This window comes from Lolium perenne, chromosome 5 (assembly GCF_019359855.2).
Source record: "Lolium perenne isolate Kyuss_39 chromosome 5, Kyuss_2.0, whole genome shotgun sequence".
In the NCBI taxonomy this organism is placed as follows: domain Eukaryota; kingdom Viridiplantae; phylum Streptophyta; class Magnoliopsida; order Poales; family Poaceae; genus Lolium; species Lolium perenne.
The window spans coordinates 160,523,559-160,536,704 of record NC_067248.2 but is presented as its reverse complement, the minus strand read 5'-3'; the positions used below and the strand labels follow the sequence as shown (position 1 = coordinate 160,536,704).

General features: G+C 49.3%; 3 protein-coding genes across 3 annotated transcripts; 2 read left to right on the top strand and 1 right to left on the bottom strand.

The window, feature by feature from the left end:
* Window positions 1-463: 463 nt before the first annotated feature.
* LOC127304893 (SKP1-like protein 11) lies at window positions 464-1,525 on the top strand. The gene has a single exon (XM_051335453.1). The coding sequence runs from the start codon at window positions 888-890 to the stop codon at window positions 1,401-1,403; it is 516 nt and encodes a 171-aa protein (XP_051191413.1). The 5' UTR covers window positions 464-887; the 3' UTR covers window positions 1,404-1,525.
* Window positions 1,526-2,836: 1,311 nt separating this feature from the next.
* LOC127300398 (probable L-type lectin-domain containing receptor kinase S.7) lies at window positions 2,837-5,693 on the bottom strand. Its single transcript, XM_051330505.2, has 2 exons — window positions 3,630-5,693; window positions 2,837-2,952 (listed from the first exon to the last, which is right to left on the bottom strand). Exon 1 carries the CDS (start codon window positions 5,676-5,678, stop codon window positions 3,630-3,632), a length of 2,049 nt encoding a protein of 682 aa, XP_051186465.1. The 5' UTR covers window positions 5,679-5,693; the 3' UTR covers window positions 2,837-2,952.
* A 3,696-nt stretch (window positions 5,694-9,389) lies between these two features.
* On the top strand, window positions 9,390-10,014 carry LOC127303701 (mitochondrial metalloendopeptidase OMA1-like). Its single transcript, XM_051334408.1, has 2 exons — window positions 9,390-9,782; window positions 9,889-10,014. Exons 1-2 carry the CDS (start codon window positions 9,390-9,392, stop codon window positions 10,012-10,014), a joined length of 519 nt encoding a protein of 172 aa, XP_051190368.1.
* The last annotated feature ends 3,132 nt before the right edge of the window (window positions 10,015-13,146 follow it).

Genomic DNA, 13,146 nt, shown 5'->3' with positions numbered 1-13,146 from the left:
GATTCAGATTTGGTGGACTGGTGGTCTTCTCGCTCTTGCTTAAGGACCATACACGGGACATGTGGATAGGGATCACTCTTCTGGTGCATTTGGAGGCACCGGAATGACATGGTCTTCAACGTCAACGGTGCGATGTCTTCACCGGCGGCCATTAGAGAGAAGATCAAGGATGAGTGCGATAGGTGGTGCTTGGAGAAGTTGTTCCATGGCGCCGACTTTTCTTTTCCGGAGCCGAGAGAGTTACTGTGGCAGTTATGAGAGTAGACTCGGGAGGGGAGCTACCACCACTTGTTGGCAACACGAATTTTACCTTCTTTAAGACCTTTCTATATGATGATACACCTTTTCGATGTGTATTCTAGCAAAAAAAAAAAGGACTATCACTAAAAAAATTAGAATTTACCAGCAGGACTAATCTTCTCAGCAGCATACCACGAACTTTAAAATAGTCGTAGTACATAAATTAACATTGGTGGTATCAACAGGTGGCAAGCGTAGGAGCTCTTGCGGGGCAAATCATGTATTCCGCCAGTTCATAAAAAGATGTCTTAATTTTATCAAAATTTAGATGTATTTAGACAGATTTTAGTATCTAGATACATCTAAATTTATTCAAAGTTTAGACATTTATTTATGGACGGAAGGACTAGTATATGCAGGTGTATGATTCTGCATCCTTGGTCTTATTAAGGGATTGATCATGACCGTGTCTGACATGAGATCGATCGAAACTGGAGTAGCCGGTCTGATCTTTCCTTGCCTGGCGGTATGGCCCTTTAAATATGTAGCCCCCGAGGTGGTCGATAGCCCTCCATCAAATCGCAACCATCGAGATCGAGCGTTCCAATCTATAGGGAAACCTGACCGAGTGTGACCAAGCAGGACCCATGGCGGCGACGACAGCGGACGCAAGCAAGGTCGTGGACGGCGGCGAGAAGAGCAACGTGGACGAGGAGAGCAAGATGATCACGCTGTTCAGCTCGGACGGCGAGCGCTTCGAGGTGACCCGCGAGGCGGCGGCGATGTCGCAGACCATCCACCACATGATGGAGGACGGCTGCGTCGACGACGAGGGCGTCCATCTCCCCAACGTGGGATCCGAGATCCTCGCCATGGTCATCGAGTACTGCAACAGGCACGTGGCCAGCCCCGACGAGAAGGAGGACATCAGGAGCTTCGACGCCGGCTTCGTGAATGTGGAGCATCACACGCTGTTCGACATCATCCGCGCCGCCAACTACCTGGACGTCAAGCAGCTTATGGACCTTTGCTGCCAGACAGTCGCCGACTCGATCAAGAGCAAGTCGGTCGAGGAGATTCGCGAGCTGTTCGGCATCGTGAACGACTTCACGCCCGAGGAGGAGGCGGAGATCCGCAAGGAGAACCAGTGGGCGTTCGAGTAGACGTCCTGGTTTTTTTTTTTTTTTTTGCGGTTGCTTGATTATTATTTAGACGGCTTTCATGTTTAATTAGTTTTTGGTTATGATCGTTTATACTTTGTCGTCTAGATCGCTGAAAGTATGTGTATGCAGTTATACTACTACTATAGTAGTACTATCTACGTATGGGATATTTGAAGGAAAATTAATCATAGTACTTTTTACTTGTTGGATATCAAATTTTTTTTTTTGGAGCAAATCATGCATGCTCATACAGTTAGCAAGTATATAGATCGAGGGTAAACAATCAGCGACAAATAAGTATTTTTTCCGTGACAAAGAAAATATACTAATATCGTGAAGATACCAATTACGCCTAGCTTCTTTAAGAACGAAATATCCTGTTTGACATCACAAACCATGAGCAATGTCTTTCCTGTTTAATTAGTTTTTGGTTATGATCATCGGTGAAAGTATGTGTATGCAGTTATACTACTACTATAGTACTATCTACATATGGATATTTGAAGCAAAATTAATTACTTTTCACTTGTTGGGTACTGATTTATTTCGAGCAAATCATGCGTGCTCAATTGCTGATACTACATCAGGGTGAACAATCAGCGACAAATAAGTATTTTTTCCTTGGCAAAGGAAATAAATACCAGTTACATCTAGCTTCTTTAAGAACGAAATATCCTGTTTGACATCACAAACAAGAGGTGAGCAACAGTCGAAGTTGACCCACCTATTTTTGCCTCAGATAGGAGAACGGTTGTTTTATTGTCCTACGGCCTCTGTCGGTTGATGCACGCATCCACCTCTTGACCATGTATAAATCTGATCCTCGGGACGAAAAGGACCCATCAAGATTAGTGCTAACACCAACCTCTTCAACAACAAAATGTTCTACAGCCTCTGTTTGACATCACAAACCATGAGCAACAGTCATAGTTGACCCACCTATTTTTGTCTCAGAGAGGAGAAATGTTGTTTTATTGTCATACGGCCTCTTGACCATGCATGTATAAATCTGATCCTCGGAACGAAAAGGACTCGCACAGTACTGCACATCCTGAATGGATCTCACGAACCCACACCTCTGACCTAACATTTGCATGACTCCACGCAGTAAACAGGAATCCTGACCATATATCAAGATAAGAATGCAAACAAGCAATATACAGCAAGTAAGTGCTATAAAGATACTTTTAACCCATAAAACGATCATGTTGCGGAAAACATGTAACGTGTGCCACATATGTGTGCAGAGCTGTAAATCCAAACAGTTGTCAAGCTATTTTCCAGGGAGAAATCGACAGCGACCTTACAAACATGCAGGTGAATAATCCTGAATGGGGCTACAAACATGTGGCGTGAGCGATGTAATCTGTGCTTGAATTCGAAACCATCTTGAGTTCAATCCTCTGCAAGAACTCGACAGGAACTCATCGATCTGTAACCATATTTCCTTCCGGGGCGGGATTTACATGTATGTTGATAGTGTGAGCATGTACAAACTATCACCAAAACTTCAGAGTTTGCCGGCGTGATTAGTCTTCTCAGCAGCTACCTGTCAATCAGAAGTTCATGGACTAAACTTTGAGAGTCTGATAATACTACAAACTTAGGGCAACTCTACTTAATCACAGTACACGTTTTTCTTAACTTGTACAAATAGTCTCCAGGATGTGATAATCAGAACAGCAGGTATTCAATTTGGCTACCTCTACATCATATAATGCTGCAAGCAAGGTAAAGACTATAACACTAGTGCGCTCAGCTACCGCTCTGCCGAAGCGAGGGGGTTATAACAAATTAACAGGTCGCAGGTCTGGTGCCAAAACATATATGAGATGCTGGAAGAGATTATATGTTTCTTGAAGAATAATCATTCTCAGAAATCATACATGATAACTGACAAGCTAGAATAGTGAACTAGTATGTTCCAAGTAAGTTACCCACCATGTGTACTTAAACTGACCCCAGTTAGCAGTGAAGTTGATAACTGACAAGCTAAACATGCATATTATCATAAATGATTATTCACAACTGAGGAGCTTGATGTGAATCTGCAGAAGTGCTGAACTAGTGCTAGTGCCAAAACATATACGAGCTACTTATCAGCATAACTTGGACTAGAACAGAATTCAGCAACAATTTCAAACACTAGAAACGTGCACAGATGACAGATTAAAAGTCGATGGATCACATTTGCAAGGAATTGTATTTCAGCAAAGAAGTTCTCACCTAGTTTATATCGATCTTGAGCTCAAAGAGATCACTTGAAACTGTACTCTGGTTGCACTCGGAAACTATACCCTCGAAATCAATAGGTGCATTTGAAACAAAAACAAGCAGCGGCTTCTTTTTGGGAACAGGCAGTGGCTCACTCCTGCCCTCCAGTATATCCAGAACAGTCCTCATGACAGGTCTCTCTTCTGAGAACGGATTCACGCAGCTCAAACCTAGAAGAAGCAGCCTCATCATCTGCTCTGTGTCATACTCTCCATCCAGGGTGCTGTCGACAGCATCCAGAAGCTTGCCTTTGGAGTGCAGATTCCAAACCCAGTCGACAACATTCAGCATGTTCATACTGCCAGGTGCTTCTCGCTCGATTGGCCGCCTTCTTGTGCAGATCTCCAGCAGCACAACCCCATAGCTGTAGACATCGCTTTTCTCCGTGGCTCTCCCCATCTGGAGGTACTCGGGGGCAAGGTAACCAACAGTCCCTGCCGCCAAGGTCGACCGAGGGCTATTGTTAGGATCCTTCAACCTCGCAAGCCCAAAATCCCCCAGCCTGGGATTGAACTGCGAATCCAGAAGTATGTTGCTGCACTTGATATCCCTGTGGATGACCTGCTGCTCATGCTCTTCATGTAGGTACGCAACCGCAGAGGCAATGCCGACGGCCACGTTGTAGCGGCGAGCCCAGCTGAGGGTGGGAATGGGACAGCGGTGGACGCCTGAGTCTGAGACAGGGTGGAGAGCCATGTCCAGGCTGCCGTTTGCCATGAACTCGTACACCAGCAGCAGCTCGTCCTTCTCGGCGCACCAGCCTCGCAGCTGGACCAGGTTGGGGTGCTTGAGGTCGGCGATTATGGTGAGCTCGGCGGTGAACTCGCTGCGGCTCTCCCTGGACTGCTTGGAGCGCTTGACCGCGTACGTGACCCCGGAGCGCGGGCACACCGCCCTGTACACGGTGCCGAACCCGCCGCTGCCGACCACCAGGGAAGGATCGAACCCCTTGGTCGCCGAGAAGAGGTCCTGGTACATGAACTCCCTCGGCTGGCCCGCCGCCTTCGCTCTGGCGCCGCCGTCGTGGAACCCCGCGGCGCGAGCCCTCCACTTCCTCAGAGACATTGCCGCGAACACCACGACTGCGCCGAGGAACAGGACGGGCAGCGGGATGCCGAGCCCCAGCGCGAGCCTCCTGCGGCGCCCGTCCGACGCGGGGCCAGCGGCACGGTCCGACGCGGCGGGGCCTCTGCGGACGCTGCTGTCGGACACGTTGTGCGAAGGCCTGGACGCGAGGTTGGCCGCGGGGATGCCGCTGGTCTGGAAACTCCAGCTGTGGATGGCGAAGCCGCCGCCGTCGACGCCGCCGCTGCTGCTGCTGCTGCTCCCGTTGTTGTCGGAGGAGGAGATGGAGACGTGGAAGCCGACGAACATGAAGTCCGCGAAGCGCGCGGCGAGGCCGGTTGAGTTGGGCACGACGAGCGCGGGCGCGGGCGGGCGCAGGCTGGCGTGGCCGAGGAACACCTCGAGGCGGGCGCGGCGCGCGTCGTAGACGACCCAGGAGGCGACCTCGTTGCCGTTGCGCAGGTCCACGGCTCCCGTGGAGTTGGCGGCGACGCGGTCGCCCGCGGAGGACGCGTAGACGCGGTTCTTCGGCGCGTCGAAGGTTACCTCGAGTGGGGGCGGGAGGGAGCGGTTGGTGAGGGAGCCCTCGGCGGCGGCTGCGGCGGCGAGCGGGTCGGGGAGGAGCAGGAAGGAGAGGCGGGAGGCGGGGCGCGCGGAGGCGGGGGAGGCGAAGAGGAAGGTGGTGGAGAAGGAGGCGTTGCGGGGGAAGGGGAGAGGGAGCGGGAAGAGGGCGTGGGAGGAGGGCGGCGGGAGGGTTACCGAGGCGGAGCGGAGCGAGGCCCCGCCGAGGAGGGTGAGGTTCCGGAGGGAGAAGGACGGGAAGGAGAAGGCGACGGGGGTGGCGGCGTCGACGGCGGGCGGTGGCTGGACGGGGAGGAGGAAGAAGACAACGGCGAGGAGGTAGAGGGGAGGAGGCCGCCTCGGTGGTCGAGCCATGGTGGTGGAGGCGGTGGTCGGTGTGATCAGGTGAGAGAAGGCACGCACTTGGGTTTTATGACCCTGGTGAGAGCGAGAGACGGGAAGGAATGGACAAATGATGAGCCAATGATTGAAAAGGGGTCCCCATATCCATCTCTCTCTATTTTGTATTTTCACCTCTTCCGTGATGAATTTCATTGCTAAAATTCGCTGTCTACTCGCATTGCTTGGATTAAGCCAATTGATCATTACAACTACAGTCATATTGTTTTCCCATGATCAAAGGAAGAAGCGTTTTTCAGATGCTCGGGAAGTAAAAATAATTTCATCGCGAAACCTCGCACCACATCGCGTGAAATATAGACATGGCCAGTTTTAATATTATCAGACTTGAACCCTTCCCGAAGGGTATCCTCAAAAGCATATATTGTTTGGAGGGAACCAAAGTTTTCTAGACCTAAAAGATTTCAGAGCATAACAGAAATTCTTCTCTTGTGCAGGTAATTTACCGGTCTATGGCTACACTCCGTTTATGGTCGCCGTTTCAGTGCTTGGAGGACCGCGACCTCTTTACGGAGGTATCTACACGATTTGAGAATACGGCCAAGGAATTTATTATCCAACATGGGTGACTGCATAGTCTAAGGATAGCGGCTCCATCACCGTGATTTATTCGCCGGTTATGACAACTCTTTTTGTAATTGATACTTTTTAGTTCGATTGTATCTGAGAACGGCTATGTGCATCCTAGTTATGCAGAAGCCGGGTGTATTGCTCCAAACTCTGAAGTAATAAAGCTCCCTTTTTCGAAAAAAAGATTTAAGAGCAATTCTAGCAAATCTCGAAAAAAAGGCCTGAAACTAGATAACTCAAGCCGTTCTCCTGGATTGAGTTGTTTTGTAGCCCGAGCATATCCCCAAAACGGCTCGGTACCCAATAATAGCCCTGCTAGCAGCCATATACCCTGGTGAGAGGGTGTTTTAGGGTTTCATTCCTTGATCCCTCCGCCAACAATTCTCAACCCTTCGCCTCTCAATTCAATACCTCCGGCGAGCAATCCAAGGAGCCATGGCCAACAATTCGCCAGTGGGCGCCTCGTGCGCAGCCCTCCCACTAAGGACGAGGTGGTCCGTCGCTTGAAGATGGTACGTGCCCGCAGAGCACTCTCCCATTGGATTGAAACATCCTCCGCGTGGGTTGACTTCGATGGCATCGAAGCAGCGCACGTAGAGATGCATGCCCACGGCGGCCCAACGGTGCGGAGACAGAGAAATTATATTTGAATGCACGGACGGGGTTTATGATCATGGATAATGCCTTGCTTGCACTTGAATGCATGCACTATATGGAGCATGGTGCTTCCCCTAACTCCTATTTTCGTTCTTATAAGCTTGATATATTTGAATCCTATGACAGGGTTAACCGACATTTTTTTGGAGAGTACAAACTACAAAGTTTAAGATGGGGTTCTCTCACCGGTCGGTTCAGTGGATCATGACATGTATGACCATTGTGAGATATTCTATTAGTTCAATGGAATTAGAGGAGGGGCCAGATCCGGACGCTGCTTTATTTGCCATAGAGAAGAAAAGCCTGCCAACTACTAGAAAAAGAAGAAGCTAGACCTCCCACCCACCCATCGTCGGCCACCATGGCCAGCGGTGATGGAGGGGCGAGTGGCCGGCATAGAAATCTAGAGAGGAGAGGTTCCACGCATGGTAAGTTGCCAGGGGCAGTCTAGGAGGAGGTCGAAATCTTTGTCCATGCAAGAGTCTTTGTGTCTTCCTTTCGGTAAGATTCTCTGCACATCGTGGAATCAGTGGTTCTGTTCATTTCTGGATTTTTTCGATAAAGGTTCATACCAAAGGAGATGATTGATTCTAACCTTTTAGTCACTTGGCGAGCATGGCAAGTACGCAATGAAGTGACTCATGAGGTAACCCTATTTCTGTAATTATGTGTTCTAAAAGATTTTTAGAAGGTATGAAACAGCTTTTCCATGTAGCAACTCATCAAACAGTTGAAGCCACGATCAAAGGTAAGAAGCCGGTGTTCATCACTGGAAATCAGTTATCGAGTAAGAGAACTAAAATTCCTGATAAAACCTGGTGTAAGCCACATGATGGTTCGGTGAAATTGATGATAGATGGATCATTTCAGGAGGTGGATCAAACGGCTAGCATTGGTATGGTGTAAAGAGATTCTGGAGGTTTTCCAATTGGAAAATGATCCTAATCCCCCGGGGGATAACGCGCTTACAACCCCTGGGTTGCTGGCCGCACGATAGAAGCGGGTCAAAACCACTCTTGCGCACCACGTGGGTGGGGTCCATCCACGTTCACCTATCTCTATCCTTTCCTTTTCACACACACGCAGGAGCCATTGCTGCTGGCCGCCGGAGACCCCGTCCGCAGCAGCCTCGGCGAGCGTTTCCGCTCCTGGTTCCGGCGGTCCAGTCGCGAGAAGAAGCCCCCGTCGTCGCCGCCGAGCAGCACGGCCGCCGCCGCTGCCGGACTCGCTGAAGAGGCGGCACGCGGTCCAGCGCTCGTCGACGAGGCCAAGAGCTTCGCGGAGGCTGCCCGGGTCTTCGCGGAGGCCGAGGAACCCCGCGCCCCCCGCCTCGCCGAGGACCTCATGGAGAGGGCATCGGCGCTCGCCGTCGCGGCCGACCTGCTCCTTCAGGAATGGATTTCCACGCCGACGTCAGCGACGAAGCTGGCGGTCAAGGCGCTGAGGCTGTCGATGGACTCGCAAGTGCTGGTACCTGGGTTCGCGCTGTTCGCGGCTCCCAGGGCGTCGATGCTACATGTGGTCGCCGCCGATGCTACCAGCGCCGCCTCCAACTCGCACTTCTCTGCTTCGTTAGGAGTTTTGCTGCCTTAGGCCTGCGGCGTTGCTACCTGTGGAGGCCAGTTTTGCTTTTTAAGGTGCCCGACATTGCTACCGAAGGAGAGTGGATTTTCGCTACCATAGACATAGGGCGTTGCTACTAGCCGCTTCTGGCGTTGCTCTCCTAGATGAACGGAGTTGCTGTATTCTTGGACGGTGCTGTTGCCGGCTGCAGGCGAGGTCTTCGTTGATGTCTTAGAAGATTTGCAATATATGAATAAAAAAAATTGCTACAATTTATTTTGCGGTTTTGCTACATCTGCGTAATATGTTTGCTACGGGGTCTCCGACGAGGTCTCCGGTGAGCTCAGACTTTTTCTTTTATTTCATGGACGAACCGTTTTTTGCTACAATGTAGCAAAAGCGGGTTATTTTTTTGCTGCCGGGAGGTGTTTTTTTGCTACATTCAGTAAAACCAGATCTGACCATCCAAGATGGCTGATCCGACGGCTGGCGACCCGGGGGCTGGGAAATCAGATCCCCCAGCAGTTTCCTTTCCAATTTTCTCTTCGTGCGATCACCCCCGGCACCCGCGCGCAGGAAGAGGACAGCCGTCGTCACATGGTATAGACCAGAGAGTGAGAAGCCTGGCTCAGAGTTCCAGTGTCTTGGATGGCCCCGTCCCGGCCCGACGGGTAGAGTCCATGAAGCAGGATCTATGGTCACCACTTCCGAGTTCCGACTCGGCCTACTACTCCTGCTCCCCTACGGCCATAAATAAAACGAAGCCAACATAACTTCGTGCCTACACAAGCACGTTTCCCACTTAATTTGTTGTTTCCAGTAACTAAACCAAGCTGACATACTCTAGCTGCCCTTTAAGGTATGGGGTTGGCGACCATGTTCCGCAAGTACCATGTCGGGACGGTGCCCTTCACTAACCGCGCACACCTGGTGACCCGCTCCCAACAAGCCGTTCGTCTCGACGCCGAGCTCTACTTCATCGATTTCAAGAACAAGCACGCCACCGTGATCCTGCCGAAAGACCATGAAATAAGCGTCCGCGTCAATCGCATCCTCTCCAGGATCGTCGACGCCATCTGCCCTCGCCTGGCCAGCATGACCCAGGAGCCTCTAGATTGGGCGGCTAGGCTCGACTGGGAAGCGGTCGTTCTCCGAGACGACGGCATCGGGGCGTGGTGTTGGGCCGATGCCGGAAAGATCCTAGTCCACACAGGAACGCTCGACCATTTCACCGCCGACGAGGAGATCGCGGTTATTCTTGCGCATGAGGTAACTGCTTACCTGAAATTTGCTTTGTGTTGATTGGTATTCTGGTTGCAGTTGCACGCATTTTTTTTAACTCGAGCTTGCATGATTTTGCACATTCTGTATGTAGGTGGGGCATGTTATTGCAAGGCACTCATCTGACATAATAGAAAGGTTGGCGATTCGGAAGTGGTTTCCAACGTTCCTTTTGTTGCCACTCTACCGAAGGTTCGTCTTCTCATCTCATGGCTACTAATTCCGCCCTAAACCGTAGCATGCGCTTCAATACTTGCAAACTTCCGTATCCAATCTGCACTACGATTTTTGGTTGTGATGATATGTCTAGAGAATAGTGTAGTATATACAGAAACTGATAGACGAATGAATACAAATGATATATCATCCATTCGTGCTAATTTACTGAACTCTACACGTGCTTGCAGTCAAAACTTTGAAACATCGATGACCTGAAAAATCATGCGTCCTTGACGGATGATAGCTAGCGATATCTCGCATTAATGGTCCGTGGCCATTTACATTTTGTATGGGCGTGTCAAGATTTTGCATTGATATACAAGAGAATGAAACATCCCACTAAATCTTGCACTGCGCCATAGTAAGCATGTAGTTAATGGTGATTATGCTAATTGTGCAGGGCTGAGATAGAGGCAGACTACATTGGAATAATACTACTCGCGGCTTCTGGTTTCGATCCACACATAGCCCCTCATTTTTTTGAGAAGCTCAAAAGGCTAGCAAGTAAATGCATGTTCAACAATATAGTCTATTTGCTCGCACTCTCTACTCATCCATCCCCGAAGAAAAGATCACAGCTTTTGTCGCGGCCTAAGGTCATGGAGAAAGCGATGGGATTATACACACAAGTAACTAGCACTTGCCAAGGTCCTAACAAGGCTTCCTTACCCGATCTTAAGCTATAGGATTCCAAACTTATTGTTATTTTTGTACATGGGACAGATGAATGTGATGTAACTTGTAAGCATTAAATTAAAATGGAACATTTACTCATTCTATTATATAAAAAAAGTTCGTTTATTGGTGGAAAATTGTGTGAAAGAAATTGACCAAAAGGTATGTAATGTGATATGCGTTGCACATATAAATATGTTTATATATGTAGTTAAAATATTATTTGGGCATTGCAATAACGGAAATCAGTAAGATGAACCGAGGTACACGCATATGCTCCTGGTTAAGTTTTTCTCATTACCATGCTTCATAAAATTGTACAAAATGGTTTGTGGACACAAACTATCTGCTAACTGGAGAACCTGAAAATTTTCCTGTGATAATATGTACATTGATGCGCTCCACACACACACACAAATAAAAAATCTGTTGAACACTGAACAAGTTTCTGGCCCAAGTGGCCAAGCCCATATGCGTGCTGACCTATAAAAGGCGGGAGCTGGAGGAGAGCTAACTCTAAGAGACAAAAAGAAAACCACACCATCCGTCAGGGACCAGATATGAGGTGAGCTGCTGCTACAACATGGTACAAGAGCAAGGCGACAGTAGGGCCTGAAGGGAAGCCGGTTTCGGCAGGGAACAGTTGTGGTTCTGCGTGCAGCTGCTCGTCAAGGAGTGAAGCAGGGGTGGTGGTTTCTCAAGTTGTGTGTGCCTGCTGCTGGTGAAAGGAGGTTGCTAGTAAGCGTGCCCCAAAGATGTTTGTTGTTTTTGTTGGGTGAAGGTGAGAGTGCAGATGGGTGAGTCCATAGGCCTTGCGGAGGCTCTTGAGCAGCTCACGTTGTTTCTCTCCAAAGGGGTGGCTCTGAGGCCATTGTTCCTCGACAGGAAGTGGTTCAGAAAATTGACCTATCACCCACGAACATCAGGGGTTACCAACTATATCTGTTGGTCTCGGGGGGCAATGTTGGTTGTCGATCAGAAAGATCTTGATGAGTACTTATCGGGGATTGTCAAAGAACCAGGAGACAAGACTAGTGCTGGGAGAAAGAAGTAGAAAACCATCAACTCTCTGCTTATTGGGTGGCTGTTGAACTCGGTGGTGCCCTCCATCGGGCGTTCCGTGGAGGGGTTGTCCACAACTACTGAAATATGGAAGACCTTGTCCACCCAGTACTCTGGGAAAGGCAATGTGATGCTCATTGCTCAGATTGATGGGAAGATCCGCCATCTCCGCCAGGGGGGCATGAGAGTGATGCCATATGTGGCAGAGCTGCAAGCCTTATGGGTTGATTAGGATAACTATGACCCTCTCGAACTCTATTATGCAGCCTCCATTGAGTTAGGGCACAAGTGGATAGCACGCGGGCGTGTGCTTAAGTTTTTGGAGGGGCTAAATAAGTGCTTTCATGGCACAAAGGCATCTCTGCTGCACCACACCTCCTTGCCCACTTGACGAGGTCAATCTAGCAATGGCTCAAGAGGAGGTGCGGCTCTCTCTCGAACCAGCAGATGAGAAAGTTGTGTCAGCTCCAATGTTTATCGTGACCAGAGCGCAAAGAGTGGAAACAGACTAGGGACTGCTTCATTTGTGGGGAGACTGATCACCAGAAGTGGTATTGTCCAACTCGTGATAGAGGCAGAGGATATAACATAGGGGAAGTAGCAGGATGGCAGGAGGCAGAGGTGGATACTCGGGATGTCAAACTGCTAGCGGTAGAGGAGGACACACCGGAAACTCCGGTGGTCAGAGTGCACACATGGCAACTGAAGTGGACAATTGGACGTCAAAGGATGCAGAAGTGGACGGTGCTACCTATGGAAACTTTGCTCACTTGGTCTTCACGGATGAAGGTAATTCTGAAAAGGCGTCTCGTGCTACTTATGATAATGATACAGAATGGATTCTAGATTGTGGCACATCTAAGCATGTTGCGGATAAATTCGGTGTGTTTGATTCTTACATTAAGTATCCACAAAGGCACCATTCAAACTGCTGATGGTACAAGACAACCTGTTGTTGGAGAGGGCACAGTAAAGTGCACTTCAAATATATATTTGTCATCTGTTTTACACGCCCCGGCGTTTCCTGTTAATTTGCTCTCTATGAGTGCTCTCATTGATGAAATAGACTGTAGTGTGACTCTTAGCAAGTTTGGTGTCGTGATTCAGCAGCGGGAGATGAGGTAGATGGTTGGGACTGGCACCAGGCGTAAGGGGCTCTGGTATGTGCAAAAGGGGGTGCAGCCAGAGTTGGTGTATGCTGCAACCATGGAGGGCAAGGAAAAACAGGCTATGGTCCATCACTATAGGATAGGGCATGTATCTTTCGATAAGATGAGTAGAATATTTTCTGATATTATGTGTGGAATAAGCAAGGGCAAGTTGACATGTGATGCTTGCGAATATGCTAAACATACAAGAGCCTCATATGTGAGTAAGGGGCTTAGGAGCATATCTC